Source organism: Cololabis saira, chromosome 23, assembly GCF_033807715.1.
Source record: "Cololabis saira isolate AMF1-May2022 chromosome 23, fColSai1.1, whole genome shotgun sequence".
In the NCBI taxonomy this organism is placed as follows: domain Eukaryota; kingdom Metazoa; phylum Chordata; class Actinopteri; order Beloniformes; family Belonidae; genus Cololabis; species Cololabis saira.
In genome coordinates this window covers 17,451,222-17,469,289 of record NC_084609.1, presented here as the reverse complement: position 1 = coordinate 17,469,289, position 18,068 = coordinate 17,451,222, and the positions used below count along the sequence as shown (strand labels likewise).

Genomic DNA, 18,068 nt, shown 5'->3' with positions numbered 1-18,068 from the left:
ATTCTGGACTTCCATAGAACTAGATTTCTATTTATATCTTTATGACAAAATAAGCAGTTATTAGCAGCAGAGGCAATGAACGTTGCTCCCTTTGCGTCTATTGACATTTCTTTGTGCGACTTGAACGGATTTATGGCAACGAAGCAGGAAATGAACACACAGTCCTTTTTTAAACACTTTATACACACACGAAGTTAAAATGACCCGGTTTTGTCTGTACGGACCGTAGCCACACTATCACTAAAGTGGAATTACATTTTTGAATGGTAGGGGGGGTTCACATTTCTTTTGATGTAGCTCCATTACCCACTGTTCTTATATTAATTGCCATTTTGCTGCCAACACATATTTTTTTCTAACTCAAAATTTCTTCAACTCTCATCGCTTTGGTCTCTTATGGAAGTTTAGCCTCCTAACCATTGAAAGCTAGATTGAGAGTTGATTTAACTTCAGAATATTCCTTTAACACTGGAGTCAAAGTGCTGTAGGACATGTTTGGAAGCAGAATCTACCTACACATTCATCTATTTTGTAATCTTTCTTCGTCTAAATGTCCTCGTGTTTATTTGCAGCATCCACAATGCAGTGATCTCGGTTTTCCAGAGGAAGGACCTGGGAGAAAATGAACTCTACACTCTGAATGAGGGTGTCAGGTTAGTTTTTTACTCAGAGCTTGCTTGTGTTTGAGAGGGATGTGTGAGTAAATTACAGTGTTTTCCTCTGTAATTTTCCACGCTAAATTTAGACTTTACTGCAGTTGCATCATTGGCAGTTGAGTGGTAACACTTAATGCAAACCATCCACTGAGTTAGAAAGTCCTCATGGTGATATGATCAAAGGAGAATGACAGGTCGAGGTTAGAGATGGGTCAGTACTGTATTGTTTGTTTGCTGTCAGCATAGATGAGGATAGTTGACACAGGGGTGTCAAAACTGTGTTGTGTAAATATTACAGTACATACCTACAAGCCCACAGACTATCCAACTCAAAGACCAACTCTACATGGTCAGGGGTTATGAATGGATGATGACTATGAGCTGGATGATGACTAAAGTGTCACATCTTGGTCAAGAACAGATGATCTTTGTAAGCTTGGATTTATATCACCAAACATCTAGGGATATTTTGTGTTGCCCAAAAACTGGACGTCACTGCAGCAATCTTTATTTTTGATGAACCTTCAGTTAACCAGCAGCAAATTTGCATTCTGAAATGTTTGCATGTTACTCCAGTTGCTTTTCTCTATCTTCCCTCATTTCCTGAGACCGTTACTGTTTAAACACTGCAGTTTGCACATGGAATCTCTCTCTGCGTGGTTCATTATCTTCTCGGGAGTCATCACCAGTGATGTGTGTCGGTCCCTTCATGCTCCATTTGCACTGAGATACCTGTTTGTTTTGTAGGCAGCTGCTGAAGACTGAGCTGGGCTCCTTCTTCACCGAGTACCTTCAGAACCAGCTGCTGACTAAAGGCATGGTCATACTGAGAGACAAGATTCGCTACTATGAAGGTATACACAAATCAGGCACAAATTATGCTTTTTCTTTTTTTAAATATAGATAAGTAGACTTTTTTAGATTCAATTATTTATAAATACCAGGATGTTCAACCAAAGCCCTACTTTCTTTGTATTAAACTGTTGAGTGTCAGTTTTACAGGATTGCATTTTGCATTTAACAAGACATTGACGTCTTCCACCCCCCTTCTCTTTCAGTACCGGTGACTACTGCGGTATTATGTATTATGTGATGGAGAAGTCACGCTGATTCCAATCAGGCCTGGTTATTTATTTTAGTAGTAGCCGCAGACACAGAGGAAGTGCTTACATCAATTTTTAACCATATGTTTGTGCTGCGTTGTTTGTTGAGATCGATCCCTGTCTATCTGAGCATCCAGAGGAAGAGCTACAGAAACGTAATCTACTTGTGCAGTAGTACACTAGACAGCTGGTTTGTCTGACAAAATACACATTTCCATTGCAAGACGGTCCATCTCAGATGCTTTTTCTGGATTAAAATTCCTCCAGAAATATGCAACTGTTGCTACCAACAATCACTACCAACCAGGATCGATGTTTTTTTAAACATTTAAGGGGTTTTTCACATGGACTTTTGACAAAGAGGAGATTCTCTGCCCTGCACTGCTCCTAAAACACTAGTGGATACTGCTTTTGCATGAAATCATGATTAGAATCATGTGTTTTTAGACAAGAAAATCTTATTAGAAACCCAATCTCTTACCCCCAATCACAACTTCAGCACATTATAGGGAGTTAATGAGACAAATATGAAGTATTCCTCAACAGTAGTGAGTAAGATCTGTTTACTATTAGTTTGCTTTAGAAAACTGCAAAGATAAACCCCTGTTTTGTATCGTAGCTTTGTAACAGGACTCCACATTTAGACAGTTGTACTTTGTGAACCTCTGACTTTCATTTCATTTTTACATTTTCTTCAGTTGTGAGCAATCAAGGCCTCCTGGCTTTTATTAAAAGCTTTCACGGCGCTATTTCATTTCAGGGGAACTCCTAGACTTTTTTCCACCAAGTCTGAAAAAATAATAACTGACTTAAATACCAGATGTAGAGTTAACCTTATGAGTTAACCATTAAGTTTTGACTGTGAGAACATGGCTTTATCTCCACACTGTGACGGTGACCTCCACTGAATAACATCAGTGACACGCGCACACAAACAAACAAAGATGGTGAGACGGAGGTGTGAACAAAATACGGTGAAACTATTCTGCTCTGTTAGTAAATGTTTGACCTTTATTTGCCGCAGCTTTGACATGACAAAACCCAGACAAACATGTTCTGAGAGGAACAATTTGTCAGCACTGTTGTCACGGCAACCACACAGGAAGTGATACTTTACGTCATTGTCAAATGTAGATGGTGAGAAATTAAAGACAAGACAAACCGCAGAAAGTCTAGTCTAGTTCTAGCCCAAAGACTGAAAGAGAAAAAATCAAGTTGAAGCAGGGTTTTGTATTGGGCCTGGTATTGATGATATGATGGTCTTTTTTTCACCCTAAATGCCTCTGAAGCTTGAATTTTCACTGCTGGAAGAGACAAAAGTAACTAATATGCTGTTTTAAATTGGAATAAAGCTTTTTTTATGCCTTGTGTAATAAAAGCTACATTTGTTTTTTTTTCTGGTTATGTCATCAGGTCAAAAGTTGTTGGACTCTCTAGCTGACACATGGGACTTCTTCTTCTGCGATGTCCTCTCCATGCTGCAGGCAATCTTCTGTCCCGTCCAAGTACGCACACCCGTGCACACCCGTGCACACTTCCCCCTAAAGACCACTTCACTCGGTTGAAACACGTCTGTTTGCATGTGTCTTCAGGGAAAGGAGCCGTCCGTGCGTCAGCTGGCGCTCCTCCACTTTAGAAACATCATCACCCTCAACCTGAAGCTGGACGAAGCGCTGGCTCGACCCCGGGCCAGAGTTCCTCCCTCCATCATACAAATGCTGCTGATACTACAGGTACAAACTTTCTGTTGTTATATTCTTTCCCTGTCTTCGTCACTCCCTTGGCGTTGATGCGGCTTCTCTAACTCAACACAGCCTTTAGCTAAAGCCCGAGGCAGAGATTTGTCTTGCAAAGGGATCTCACAGGAAGTAATGTCAGTGAGCACAGTCATGTTCCCATGACCACTCAGTACCCTCCTCACTGTGGCTCAGTTCATCTGTGTGAATTAGCCACGTTTACAGTTTTGCTTAGAGTAGTGAAATCCTTCCAAGGCCGGAGAAACGTACGACTATGAGCTCATTAATCCTTATTATCTTTGTATGTAAAGTTAAAGGAGAGCACTTACTGACTGGCTTTTAGATTAAGTCTTATATTAAATGCATTTTGGGCCCATATTGTCAGGAAAACACAATAAATATTCTTGTCAAATAGGACATTTACCATTGTTATGTAATACATTTTATGTTTCTGCGGTAATATTTTCGATGCAGAAAAATGCAGTGTTTATTTGCGTTTTATCCGTGACTGAAGCTCGGTTTTTGGACGTTGTCTTCTCTTTCCTTTCCTCCAGCTGTGACTACAGCAGCTGACTTTTCTCACTGAACTTTGTGGCATGCGAGATCTCCTGGCTTCTGTAGTCTGATTTGAAAACAGCGTGCACTCATGTAGGAGAAAGGTCAAGGCAGCCGAGGCAAGGACATGAGCTTCACTCACCCGCTTTGAGAGCTCTCGAAACCGTCAACTGGTACTCAGACATTTTTTTTAATATCTAACCTTTGTGTTTGACGCTTTTTACCTACTAGACGAAAACCGCTGAACGGAAACAACCTAAAAGGGAAAAATCCCTTTTTCGGTGAGCAGTTCAAGGGCATCAGTCTTGATTTGAATGAACTTCAAGCAATCGGGAAAGTTCACAGACGAGGGCTCACTTCCTTTCTGAGAATGACAGCGGACCAGATGAGCCGTGAACGACAGTCATTCTTAGTTAGTTCTTTATCAAAACGCAGAGGTGGAGATATTTAGGTCGTGTTAACGTAACGAAAGCCTGTTTGCCGTGGCTGCTGAAGAACACAAAAAATGAAGATCAATCGAATAACTATCTTTTTTCAGAATATTTTACAAACCATCTTTTAGTGGGTATTGAAAGACAAATAACAGTTGAAGAGAATCATCTATTTTACTCTTTAAATTCAAACTCTTTTGCCCATCATTGATCCTCAAAGTCTTAGCCTTTCTGGGATACAGCTTTTCTAGCAAACCAGGATTAGAAACTCGTTAATTACGACGATGGTGATTGGTCCATGACCCTTAGAAGGGCAAAATGCAAAAGGAGCTTCTTTTACATTACTAAGCAGTCGATCAACAAACCAATGATTAAACATTACATTGTTTCTGTAAAAGGAGATTTTTATTCGTGTGCATCAAGTTGTAGTTCTGGATGTTGATGAGCGAGTGTTTAACGAGCTCTCGAGCATTTGTGTGCTCGGTGGGTCTGTGGGAGTGCGTCTGTTTCTCTGTGTTTGGGTTAGTTTGTGGTGACTCATTGACCCAAATCAGGTCTCTGCAGACTCAGACATAAAGACGGAGAAACAGACACGCAAAAGACGTGCAAAAAGAAGTCTCAGTATGTCTGTATTTTCTCTATTTTAGTCCTTGTTTTATTTTTGTTTGCCAGCAGACAAAAATTATATGCCTGCAAGGAGAAAAAGAAACAGTTGGATGGACACATGTTTAATATGGAAAACAAAAAAAGGAAACACAAACTGGAAAGTAGAGCAGCTTGTGAGCGTTATAATTCGACCCTGAGTATGGGCTGTTTAGCTGCTTCTTGTTTTCATCTGTTTGTAATTTCTCTTTTATTTTGTTAAGACAGTGTGACGCCAGTTCGCTAGAGTCTGTTTTATTCATGTGGTTTGGTTCTGTGCTGTGGTTTTCATGCATGGGCTCAGTGATTTACAGTACTGAAACTCGATTGATCTCCTTTGGTAATTGAAGATTCTGCAGTTACGTCCATATGTGACATTAACACGAAAAATCCTGGACAGGATTTTGAACCTGACCCAAAAATCTTTCACGGTTTTAAATGCCTAAGTTTTCTTTCTTCTTGTAAAATATTAACGATACATCAGAGAAATATGATGTGAGAGGACTCGTATGTATCAGTGTCCACATGCTCATCAATCTTCTATCGCAACATCCACGCTTGATTCATCCGGTTCAGATAAAACTGTAATTTTAACCTTTCTGAAAGAGTTAGATAGAGTCATGCAGATCTTTTAACAGGCTTTTGCACTTTTATTTCAAATATTCACTTAGTTTGGCTGTTATTTGTTTGTCTCGAATATATTTCTTTGAAATATATTTACATTGAATGCTTTTTTTTTTGTGTATTTTTTGCTACCGTATTTTAACAAGTGTATTTTACAGATCATAGCGATAATATTCAAGAAAAAAAAGACCTCTGACATGAGAGTCACTAATGGTTATCTGATGATTGAAATTGGAGTGAAAAGGGAAAACATCTCTAGTATCATGGAGCCTCTTTTTAACTGACCCAATTTCAGTCGACCCCACGTAAGCTTTCTGACTATTCTGATGGTAACTGGGATTGGAGAGACCCCGGAAGAGTTGCATGCCTTTTAAAGGGTTTTACCCCAGATGCATTTGCAATAAAAGTATGAAAGCTAAAGGATTTAACAGCCAGCTGTTGGCTGGTAGATGATCAAAGCCCTAACAGGCTTCACCACTTCTTTATTATTTCTCTCCACACAAGGTTGTTGTGCCATTCCATGTGTAAAGCCAGTCACCGTACGCCGCATGCTATCGGTACTGTAATTGCCACAGACTGTCCCATTTATGCCGTCAGAGTAACTACGTCAACAATGGAGCTCCTCAAAAGGAGTGTGTTGAAAGACATTAATAAAACGAGAGGGACTTCCTCCATTATTAGTTAAAACTATCCCTGTGGTTTTGAAAGCATCCAGTGCCTGAAAATAATGCACCGGTTCTTCAGAAAGTGTCCCAAATCCATATAGAGCCTGTGCAGCGAGCAGATACTCGGTACTACTGACTTGCCCAAATGTGTCTCAGTGAACTCCCAAGTAATGATTAAGTCAACATGTTGCTTTCTTTGGCCTTTCACCTTTTGTCTCAAGGTGTCGTAAAGTTTTTTTGTTTTTTTTTGTGCGTGTCAAAAGCTTGCAGAAACAGAGCTCAAAGTCCGTACCAGTGAGAGATGAGTAGCCTATTGACCGTGGTCCAGTCTTCCTTCACTTAACATCATAAACGTGATGCACACTTGCATGATATCAGTTTAGCATCTAGACTGAACCTTTGAACCCATTCAGATAGTAAGACTTGGAAAGCCTTTCATGTAGAAGTTCGGTATTGAATAAATATTTAAAATTAAACCAGTAAAGCTGCAAACAGACTGTCCTATAACAGACTGGAAAGGAGGTGTTGGGTTCAAGATAGTTAGGAGAACTCTGCTCTCTATGTTGGTGATGCACCTCCTGCATGTTCTTCCACAACAGAAATAAAGGTCCACTTAGTCTGAAGACATGTACTGATTACAGATTCTCTGATATGGACGTTGACACGTGCTTTTCTTTTTTAAACCTTTAATTAATAAAAGAAAGCCCAACATTAGTCACTGAAATAACCTAAAGCTGACAAAAGAAATAATAAATAATTTACTCTTAAACTGACTAATGAAAATCAGACATTTCTTTTGAATCATTTAAAAATCAAACTTACAAACAAACCTTGACAATGAAGTGACACACTGCAATCAAGTGATTTCTACGACTCTCAGTGAGATTTCTGCACCCCTAGACAGATGTTTTGGTCCACTCCTCATGATGAAAGTGCTCCAGGTGTCACAGACCTCTCTAGACTGCATGTTTGAACAGATGTTCAGTAGGATTTAGACAATCTTGGGTGCTTTTAAGGGTTTGTTTTGGGTCACAATCCTGTTGGAGAACCCGTGACCTGCCACAGAGACCAAGCGTTCTGAGACTGGACAGCATTTTTCCCTCCAAAACACCTTGATAGTCTTGAGATGTCATTGTAGTCTGCACAGATTCAAGACACCCTGTACCAGATGCAGCAAAGCAGCTCCCGATATTAGCAAAGCCTCCATGTTTCTCACAGTAACTACAGTCCTCTTTTCCTTGAATGCTTCATTTTTGCATCTCTGACTGTAGAGCTGATGGGACATGTTAGTTTCATCCATCCAAAGAAACTTTCTCTTCTGGCTTGTCATTCCAGTCCATTTTGTTTAGTTTTTTCATGGTTTTCTTTCAACAGTTGAGTCCTTGGTCGTACGATTTGGCACTTTGACTATCATGGGTTTTTTTTTCTTTAGTTGAAGGGTACCAACATGTTTGTATGTGTGTAGCACGATCATCATTTACCGTGTAATGTTGAATCAGATCATGATCTTATTATTGTGTTACATGTAATGTATTGATATATTTTGTTGCTTTTCCCCGTATAGATGGTGCCTCTCTCCCCCTGTATAAACCAGTCTCATTGTTATGTTTCTTCCATTTAAATTGAGCTGTGCTGCTGATTTTTTCCTTATCTGAGCACAGTTTTATTTGTTTAAATAAGTCTAAGACTGCGGCCAAATTCACTCTGCACTTTTCTGATGTCGTCTTCTCCCGGCTTAAAAAAACCCAACAAAAAACAATAAGTCATTGACATACCGCCTGGTATGTTTAGAACAAAATTCAACAAGCTTATCAAGACCTTTCCTTCTGCTCACAGTGCAGTGCTCAATAAAATACCAGAAAGTGAAATTGATCTGTTTGTTCCTTTTGCTGGGGAATGTTTTGATGACTGAAGTTTCCGTTGTTAGGAGCCAGAAAGCAGAAATGACCAGCCGCCACAAACCTGTGTTAGTATGTGTGTTGGTTTGTCCTTCATGCAGGGTGTCCATGAGTCTAAAGGTGTGACAGACGACTACCTTCGGTTGGAGTCTCTCATCCAGAAAGTGGTCTCTCCCTACCTCGGGACGCATGGCTTATATTCCAGAGACGAATCCTCCAGCCAGCACTGCTCTTCCTGCCTGTTAGGTCTGTGTGTATTTTGGTGTGAACCTGGGTTCACAAAATGTTCTTTTTAACAAACAAAAACCCAGCTTTTTTCCTTCTGATTTTGTAGTTTCTTGTTCTTTGGTACCTCTGTGGCGTTTTTTCTTACAAGCTTTAAATTATAAATGAATCCCTTACATCTCTCTTTCCCCCTCACACAGAAAAGCGGCTGCAGCGCTCCTTGGCCCCCAAACCAGGCAACTCTCCCACTGTCAAGAATCCCGTTGTCCGTTCCAAGAGCTACAACGTTCCCATGCTGACCCCTCTGGTAGAGTACGACATAGACCCGTCCCTTGGAGGCATCACGGGCATCAGACGGCACTCCGTCTGCGAGATATCTTCATGCCTGGAGGAGAGCAGCCCGATGGCTAAATCTGCCTCCAGGGTCAGCAGTAACAGCATCACATCCAGCCTCCACACACACTCCCCAGCTTCCACGGCTTCTCCTGCACTCTCAGGTAAAGTTACAAGACAGATATCAGCTACAGCTTTCCAAAACTTTAGTAGGTTATCATATCCAGTTGTAGTTATGTGAATAATCTCTGACCGTATCACTGTCTTTTGTGCAGACACTTTACCCTCCGATAAAGACCTTCTGCCTAGAGATTCCCACAGTCCCGCAACGCCCCGCTCTCTCCGGCCACCACACCACTCCCCCTGCATCCTCCCTGAGCCTTCCTTGGACGAGGATGCTCACTGCACCGGCTCACTTGAGTGCGACTCCCCTTCCTCCTCCAAAATGTTAGCACAAGACACGAGCTCTGGTCCCAGCCCCGCATCCAGCCTAGAGATGAGGGACCACACCACCGCGTCTTTCGACTCGGAGCAGGAGGCCGACGGCATCTTTCTGAACTTCTCACGGCGCTGCTCTGGAGACTCGACACAAAGCAGAGACAGCATAAGGCAGAGCGTCGCCTGACGCTCACAGAGACACACCACGTTCGTTTAAACACTGCTGACTCATGACGGACAATTCTCACACCATCTTAACACCTCCTGCGCTTTTCTAGATACCTTACATCATCAGGGATGTCTTAATCTGAATATTATTTCTATCAATAAGAAGTCATGACAGATGAGCTTTTTTAGACTCAGATGGGATTTTACACTTGTTTCTTATAAGTAAAAAAAAAAAAATGGGTAAAACACAGAACTGGTGATTATTAAAATGAATGTTCAGATGGGAATATCATGTCACGGTAATGGTGAGGACCCAAATGCAGCACAGGCAGACGGGATATCAGTCGGTAATGACCTTTATTATTCACTGCAGTCTTTAACAGTTTATACAGTGAGATCAGAGGAGGATGATCCTGGTGTTGCTGACTGAAGGCAAAGCCAACAACAGCTGGATTACCTAGCTGGCGAAACTCGCGGCCGAAGACAGAGCGCTGAGATCATATCCAGGGCAGAGACGAGGCATGCAGGTCGGGGACAGGTGATTAGTCCGGGGAAAACCGCTGGAAAGTCAGGCATGACACAAGAACAAGCTGGCACTGAAGCAGAGCAGGCGCAGGCTTACATGCAGCCAGGGCTGTGACGGGGGGAGAGTTGGCCTGATGACGAGCCGTGGCCAACAGGTAGAGGGGAGCAGAGACAGGTGAGTGCAGTGATACCAGCAGACAAGAGATGAGCAGACTGTGACATATAATCATTATTAAAATTAATGTTCAGATGGGAATATAATCATCATTAAAATGTTAAATTTAATTTAGCATCTAAATTAATTTAAGTTAAAACTCTAGTATTGTTCTTTGTTTTTATGAGACTGGAACTCCTGCAAGAATAGCACACGTGTTGATGTTTTTATGGAGAAATTCTGTTGAGAAATCTCTTTGAAATCCATGTTGGTTGTTTGGTTCATCTACATGCAATCTGGTTTTACTTTAGAAATGCTTTTATCAGCAGTTGTTTTCTGCTGCTTTAATATTTCATCAAATCCATGTTTGCCTTGTATCAACGTAAAAGCAGATTCCTTTAAATTTTAAAAGGCTTATTTTGTATTTTTTTTTTCCTTCCACATGAGGTTGTGCTCCTTGTGCACCAATCTTGTACAGTGTCATTCATTGTCCTCCATTTATTTCCACAATCCCAGAATGTTGCTGCATTGTGGACTCAGTCTATGTCAACATAGATCTAATTCTGTGCAGCGTTTGCCTGAGTTGCTATACGATTTATGGGATTTAAAGTTTTATATGACGAGAACGTACTCCTATAGCCTCATTCTGATCTCCATCACATTTTTTCCACACATCTAAATTTTCAGTCAGATTTTAACCTGCAGCAGAAGTTGCAGCTTTCTTTTGCTGTGTATTTTATTTTGAAAACTAATTGTTTTTTCTAAAAATGTAAATTCATGTAGTTGAGCTAATAAGTACCAAAGGCAGCGTTTATGTGACTATTATGACAGGAATAACACGATAAAGGGGTCAGATGGTGGCAATATTATCACATGCAGACATTGTCCTGCTGCTGTGGACAATTTCAGTTTAATCAAAGACAAACATGTTTTGTGGGCTTACCTGATCAAGTCTTTCTTTGCCTTGGTTTTCCACTCAGATTAGAACAACTTCCATGTAGAAATACTTAACTGTCTTAACTGTCAAATGACCATCAATGGGATTTTCTTTCCACATATGGGACAAAATCTCGCACTACTTTTTAGTACTCTCACAAACCTGTGATTGTGTGTCTAAACAATGACTTGAATATGGTTACAGAATTCAAATGCCTTTTTTCATTTTGGAAAATAGACAGAGCTTTTTAATGTCTTTACAATGCACATAATGAATAGGCTCGGCTAAACTTATCCATCAGTATTCAGGAGACCAGGTAAGCGTTTTATCTTGTGAACCTTAAACTGTAACCAGATACTTGACTCAAGGATCATGCTTTAAAACCAGGCAGGCTTTTTAAGTGGACGTTATATGTTGTTTTTGCTCTTTCTTGTTAATTAATTAACTTTGTTTTTTTAATAGTTTGCTTTTTTTAGAACTGTTAAACACTGCCACCTAGTGGCGGTGTGAGTGATGTGCAGCGATTCAGCTAATGAAGGTTCTAGTGTGCAGCAGTTAAGATGTAGAGACCAATAAACTTGAGAATACATCTTTAAACCTTGGGGGGAAGAAAGTGAAGGAAAGGATAGCAATTAGACTGCAGTCTATAAATTACAGGCAGTCTGAGGAGGAAACAGGCTGCAGAGGGAGGGGAAGACTTCAAAACCTAAAATTACAGCTGTTTTTCCTCTAAAAGTCCCGGTGGTGTTACAGGGGATCTTTTTTTCTGCTATCAGATATGTATCATTGGAGCAGGCGTGTGTACTTTTACTCTTTTTCTAATACTGCTTGAATTTACAGCTCTGATGGACGTACAAAAAGTAACGTCTCATTTTTTTCAGTCTCCACACAAACGTAGATTTTTATTCTTTCTTAAACAGGAAACCAAAACACTTAAATTCCAGGGTATATTTAATGAAAATTAACTAATAATGAAGTGTAAACCACAGCTGGCAGCCATACACAGGTTACAGCAGTAAATGAGCTCAACATTGTGCTGCTTATACATTTGCACATTCGTTTATACAATCTGACATCAAATGTAAAAATCCTTGTCACACTTAAAACTATCAACCTTTTTTTTTAGACAAAAATCACATGCCACTAAATTTGTAGATGAAAATCATTACAGTAATTTGTGCATCACAATCAAATGAAGCATGTTGGCAGTTGAACCCTGCTCAACTTCAACACGTTTCTCACTACTGTTTCTCTTTCCTTTCATCAGCACTCTGTGGTTAGTTCACAGCACAGACATCACAAGCACATTAAATACCTGTCTCTTCATTTTGGATTGGCCATAGCACATTCAGAAAAAGGGTCTTTATAAAAAGGGAAGCACCAATTTGAAACAGGAAAAAAAAAAATCACGACCCCACGTGAACTTAAAGCAGCACAAAGAAGTGTTTCTTTGTTAGAATAGTAGTTTAAATTCTATCTGCAGGGATTTTTTATTACTTTTAAGAAGTGTCTTGTAGCTCTCACGGTCTCCCGTCTCTACTAAGCCAAAAAAAAGAGCCCACCGCCCAAAAAAAAGAAATTGTTTTACAGTGCTACAACAACAATGAAACCAGCTCACAAAGCAGCAGTGGAGATCACAGCAGAGGCAATTAAGAGACCAAGGTGATGACGGGAGAATGATCGAGCTAGAAACCAAATGAGGAAATCTAACCTCCACCCCTATTAGGTGAACCCACCTTTTTTTTTTATTGAAAAAAAAAAAACCAACAAACTCCTGTGTGCTGATTTCAAGTTCCATCCAACTAAGTAAAATTTTATAAAAGTCTCAACGCCTAAGGAGCACTGGCTACAAATCAAACCTCAAAACTGCAAAACTTGGCTTTCATACATCTGAAAAGGGTTTCTGGTTACAAACTGGTGTCAAACATCATCCTACTAATGTCAGAAAGCACCAAACCTCTTCTGTTTCACCTTTCTGAAGGTTTATATCAGTGTACAGAGCAGGAAACCTCAGCTGCAATGAATTCACACCAAAATGCAAGTTAATTTTAGACATCTGCAAAGATTTTCAGATTGGTGCTACATGTCCTGCCATCCAGTCGGCAGTAATTGGAGATGATCCTGATACCAGACACATTTATCTTCACTTTTCAGCCGTTCGAAAAATCACATTCTTGTGGAATCACAGATCCTGTGGGGAGTGTCCCAAAGACCATGTGATGGCAAAGTAAACACTTGACATGAGTCCTGCATGTGTGAAAACACACTGTGTCCAAAACCACTGTGTAGGACCGTACAGTCCCCTGGTCCTCAGTCACTAATCAGGGACTTGTATGTAGAGAACGCCATAGTTAGTTGTTGTGAATGACCTCATGGACACTTTGCACGGTCATCTTGTTGGCGCTGTTCATTGAGCAACTGCTCAATGACAGACATAACGAATAATGTCAGCAACATATATGCATCATTACTACACGACCTATCTTAAATAAAAAAAACATTTCAAATACCCACACACGGCATCTGTCATCACCACATTTTCACTCCACAGCTCATAATTGTGTCACGTACCACTAGTTAAAAGAATAACTTAAAAAAACACCATTATTTACTTGTCACTAACAGTATTTTTTCAACGTAGTGAAAAAGTGTTTGAAGATAAACCTTTACATTTTTATTCTGACAATCATTCAAATGAGTTTGATTAAAACGACGTGACGACAGGCGTACCCGCAACACGCCCTCAACTTGTACGTTAAACCATTATGGTAATCTTATGTCTGCAACATACTGTACATAAACTTTACTAACTGACCATTAACCATAAAGACTGTGCCACCTGCTGGGGAAACTGTGCAATCACACAATCTGGTTTTCATACCAGAAACAGTAATCTTAAATGTGTAATCTTGCCGTTACATAGTGCTCTCATACATATATGTTTGATGATACCAGTGTTAACAAGAATTTCACATATAAAACTATCTGGAGGGTACAATCAAAAGTTAAAGAAGCTTTTAACCCAAGTATGTAACTCTATATTGCCGATCTGTCATAAATGTATATTTGTTCTGCTTGAGCACAACGGTACAGACGGTCCACTAGTGACCATCAGTTCTACATCACTTCATGATGCATTGTGGGATATACTGAGTGTACTATAAACATATAAACATTTTCCACCACGTGATCAGACACCACTGGAAAGTGGTGGACTATAGTGACGAGTAGGTGGTTTCGGACACAGCCACTTTTTTCAAAACAGATTTTTTCCAGGGCGAGTCACCCTAAAGGAAGCTACAGAGACCTCAGTCGAAGATGTCTCCCTCCTGTGAATCGATGAGCCGAGACTCCCCGTGATGCAGAGTGAAGAAAGACTCTGGTTTCAGTCCGTTCTCCTCCAGAGCTGCTCTGAGACGGATAGGTGGCTCCAGGTAGGGCTGCAAGAGAGAAAGAGCGGCCAAGTGTTTACAAACATCTGAGAGACCTGAAACCTCATCTGCTTTTTAAAAATCAATTCTGAGCATTTGAATGATGCGTTTACAGTTCAACGATTAACTGTGTGTGTGTGCTGCCACGCTAGAGAGACATTAAACCGCTGGTGCAGTCCTGCCGCTCAACAATCACACCTTTGTTTTGCCTCTTTGCTGGAACATGACAGACCACATTTAACCTCAGTCACCTGCTCTCCTAAAGCACCAGCAAAGTATTTAGTCAGACACCAGTTGTGCAGGTTCTCCCACTTACTGTAAGACAAGAGAGCCCTGTCATTTTCATCACAGGTATATCTATACACACAGAATTAATTACTAGCCGTTCCTGTCTGAAGCTAATTCCTAAAAAAAATGTTTTGCTATCACAGACTTGTCTTTTGTAAACATGCTCCACTGCACAGATAAAAGGCGCAGAAGAGATTACACAACAGTGATGTGACGGGTGAAGAGTAAACTGATTCTTGGTAGGCCTTCTCTCCATAACCATGTCAAGGTCACAAACATTTATGCATTATTGCAAGTATAAGAGCTTGCAGTGCTCAGCATGTGGGTGTTCCTTACATCAGGATTCACCAATATCAGCGGGGAAACGTGGAACGTGCAGGGCAGTGGATCCTGAGAACTGGGACTGAACAAAACTCCCTTTTGACATTATTGTCCCTCTTTACTTTTAAAACTCTGGGTCAACTCAACATATTTATGACTTAATAGTAGGGCTCAAACGTTATTCTGACCACAGTCGATCATGGTGAACACAACACAGGAAAATCTGAATAAAAAAAAAAAAACAAGATAATTGAGACTTCACCTTGCAGTACAAAATAATTGGGTCGATATTGGTCCAATTCCAGTTTCCCGACATAATATAGAAAAAGGTGATTGGAAATCCAGTTCAAGGTTCAAAAATGAAACAGAACATGTGATTAACATTTCTTAAATGTAAATATGTAATTTAACAGGAGTCTGGACCTTATGAAAACCAATCAAAAGGCAGATCCTGCTGTGCAAGGTTGACTGAGATCAAATTGGTGACATCATGCTTTTACAACTCATCTACAGTAATATGATTTTGCAGACATGAACAGAGGCTTTTTTTTTTTTTTTTTTTTTTTAAAAGGAGGTAAACAAACATTTCTAACCACAAAATGTTTCTTTTCAGGGTATTGAGTGTTTTCTAATGTGTGCTCTTTGTGGCATCATTGGTGAACAGAATGTCTTTGGTTCAGAGATCCCTGATCCAGGTCCTTGAGGAAATAGATCCATTTATGTCTCACAGAAATGAAACCAATAAATTATTACCAGTAAAAAACAGACAATTGCTTTAGGCAATACTGTCATGGGAGGGTCATTTTATAAAGTCTCTGTTTGTTTTCCAGTAAGGGAACCATCTAATATGGAATTTCTACTCGTACCTACTCTGCTCGGCTCTAGGTGGTAGCACCGGTTAGTGCCTCCTTTTTTTGCACCCGGGTTCTAACTGAGCTATGTTGGGCAGAAGATGCAGCATCACCAGGCTGCAGGCCACTGATTAGCCAGAGAAAAGTCTCTGCTGAGTCTTGAGAGCAACTCCTTCACACCGCCATATTTAAAACGCAGGAGGTCCAGAAGTTCCTGTGTGTCGTGGCTGATGAACATATCCAGAGGGAGCTGGATGGGGCAACGCGGGACGAGAGCGAGGCACATTGAGGTGGCACTGAACTGTAATGGAAAACGACTGAGACTGAGGCGAGTACAGTCGAAAACTGTATAATGGATAAGGGTTTTTAACTCATTGGTACAACGGCCTCAAAGAAGTTAGGCCTATTTTTGTTTAAGTCCAGGACAGCTGTGCTTTAAGCAGATCAGTCAGCAACAGAACATAAACTGACAGTCTCAGTAAAGAAGCTTTATTTAGTCACTTCCAGTTCTCCAGTTTATCTTTTATCAACTTCATGAAATACATTTGTAACACATTTTGATTTGATTTTAACACAGATCATGGATCTCTAACCTCATTTCTGTCTGTGAATCCTACCTCGTAGGCAAGGGCGAAGGTCCCCCAGTGTATGGCCACGGAGTGATTGGCCTGAAGATCCTGATGAATTTTCACAGCCTCTTCTGGATCAACATGCTGTCCCTGCATTATGTCCCTGAAAAGACAAGCCATTATCCACTAGTCTTGGATAATTAATGCTAATCATAGCATAGGGAAATTACTACAATGCTTAAAATGCTGCATCTCCATTTATGTCTTGCATGACGTGCATTTTGAGTTTCATTTTTTGGATAAACCTGCAATAACTCAACCACAAAGTATTTGTTTTGTAGGTGGGACAGAATATACACAAAGCAAATGTTACCACAGTATAAAGATGTCAACATGTGGATCCTCTAAAACAGTGTTTCCCAACCCTGATCCTTGAGGCACGCTGTCCTGCATGTTTTAGATGTTAGCCTGCTTCAGCACACCGTGATACAGGGAGCTGTGTCAACAACAGAGCTGTCCAGACCTTGATGACAAGCTGATGACTAGGGATGGGAATTGATAAGATTTTTCCGATTCCGATTCCATTTTCGATTCTGCTTAACGATTCGATTCTTTATCGATTCTCTTATCAATTCTCATTTGGAAAAAAGGAGAACAAACAATTTTAGTATCAACTTTGTTTTATATCTTTGAACAAAAAAAAGATAAGTGAGCCTTGGGCTCCTCGATGGTGCCAGGGGTCCCCACAAATTATTTGTAATATAAAATATGTATTTAATATAAAAAAATAATAATAAAATAAATATTCTTCTGTAGAAATTAACTAAATACAACAAATTATTTTGTGGCAATTACACAAGAATGTCCAGTAACATGTTCAACGCCACAAACTTAGTCAATGCTAGTGTCATTCATCTATTCTGGCCGGATTCTCTTCCCTGCCTTGATGAAAGGAGAAGCTAGCGGCTTTAACTTCTCCCATAGATGAGCTGACGAGCTGCAGCTGTGTCAGGAGCTCCGCTGTCCGCCGGAGCGCAGCTCTTCTAAAGCATGAATTATGGTTCCGCGTTAAATCGACGCAGAGCCTACGGCGTAGGGTACGCCGTACGGTGCGTGACGTCGCGTACTCTACGCCGTAGGCTCTGCGTTGGTGTAACGCGGAACCATAAATCAGCCTTACCACACGCCGGCTGACTCCGGGCTCCCAGCGGATCAGCTGGCCGAGTCCTAACAGTTTCCCCCCTTTGGTAAAATGTCCACATTGCAAGAATTGTCGCCCTGTTGTCATCCTTTTTGGTAAAATGTAACCAAACTTTCGAGCGTTTATGCCGCTTTGTCCCCGTGTTTTCCTGCTGGGCGCGAATGCGCACGTTGCGCAACGTGCTTGGTGACGTCATTCGCGCCGACTGGAATCGATAAGGGAATCGTTTGCGAAAAAGGCAAACGATTCCAAGGAATTGAAACACTGGGAACCGGTTCTCAACAAGAACCGGTTCTCGATTCCCATCCCTACTGATG

The 18,068-nt window shown here is 40.7% G+C and overlaps 2 protein-coding genes across 11 annotated transcripts in view; one reads left to right on the top strand and one right to left on the bottom strand.

Moving 5' to 3' along the window:
• The window catches only part of LOC133424128 (proline-rich protein 5-like), a 26,494-nt gene extending 14,317 nt beyond the window's left edge, over window positions 1-12,177 (top strand). For all 7 annotated transcript variants that reach the window (XM_061714566.1, XM_061714563.1, XM_061714564.1 and 4 more), the window contains 7 exons: window positions 573-653; window positions 1,404-1,510; window positions 3,173-3,264; window positions 3,352-3,492; window positions 8,412-8,556; window positions 8,736-9,032; window positions 9,144-12,177. In XM_061714566.1, coding sequence (XP_061570550.1) covers window positions 573-653; window positions 1,404-1,510; window positions 3,173-3,264; window positions 3,352-3,492; window positions 8,412-8,556; window positions 8,736-9,032; window positions 9,144-9,493 — 1,213 coding nt within the window. In that variant the 3' untranslated portion in view covers window positions 9,494-12,177. The remainder of the gene's footprint in view (window positions 1-572; window positions 654-1,403; window positions 1,511-3,172; window positions 3,265-3,351; window positions 3,493-8,411; window positions 8,557-8,735; window positions 9,033-9,143) is intronic.
• The window catches only part of napepld (N-acyl phosphatidylethanolamine phospholipase D), a 21,858-nt gene continuing 15,813 nt past the window's right edge, over window positions 12,024-18,068 (bottom strand). For all 4 annotated transcript variants that reach the window (XM_061714567.1, XM_061714569.1, XM_061714568.1 and 1 more), the window contains exons 9-10: window positions 16,599-16,713; window positions 12,024-14,530 (exon numbers count right to left, since the gene is read on the bottom strand). In XM_061714567.1, the coding sequence (XP_061570551.1) occupies window positions 14,399-14,530; window positions 16,599-16,713 (247 nt within the window). In that variant the 3' untranslated portion in view covers window positions 12,024-14,398. The remainder of the gene's footprint in view (window positions 14,531-16,598; window positions 16,714-18,068) is intronic.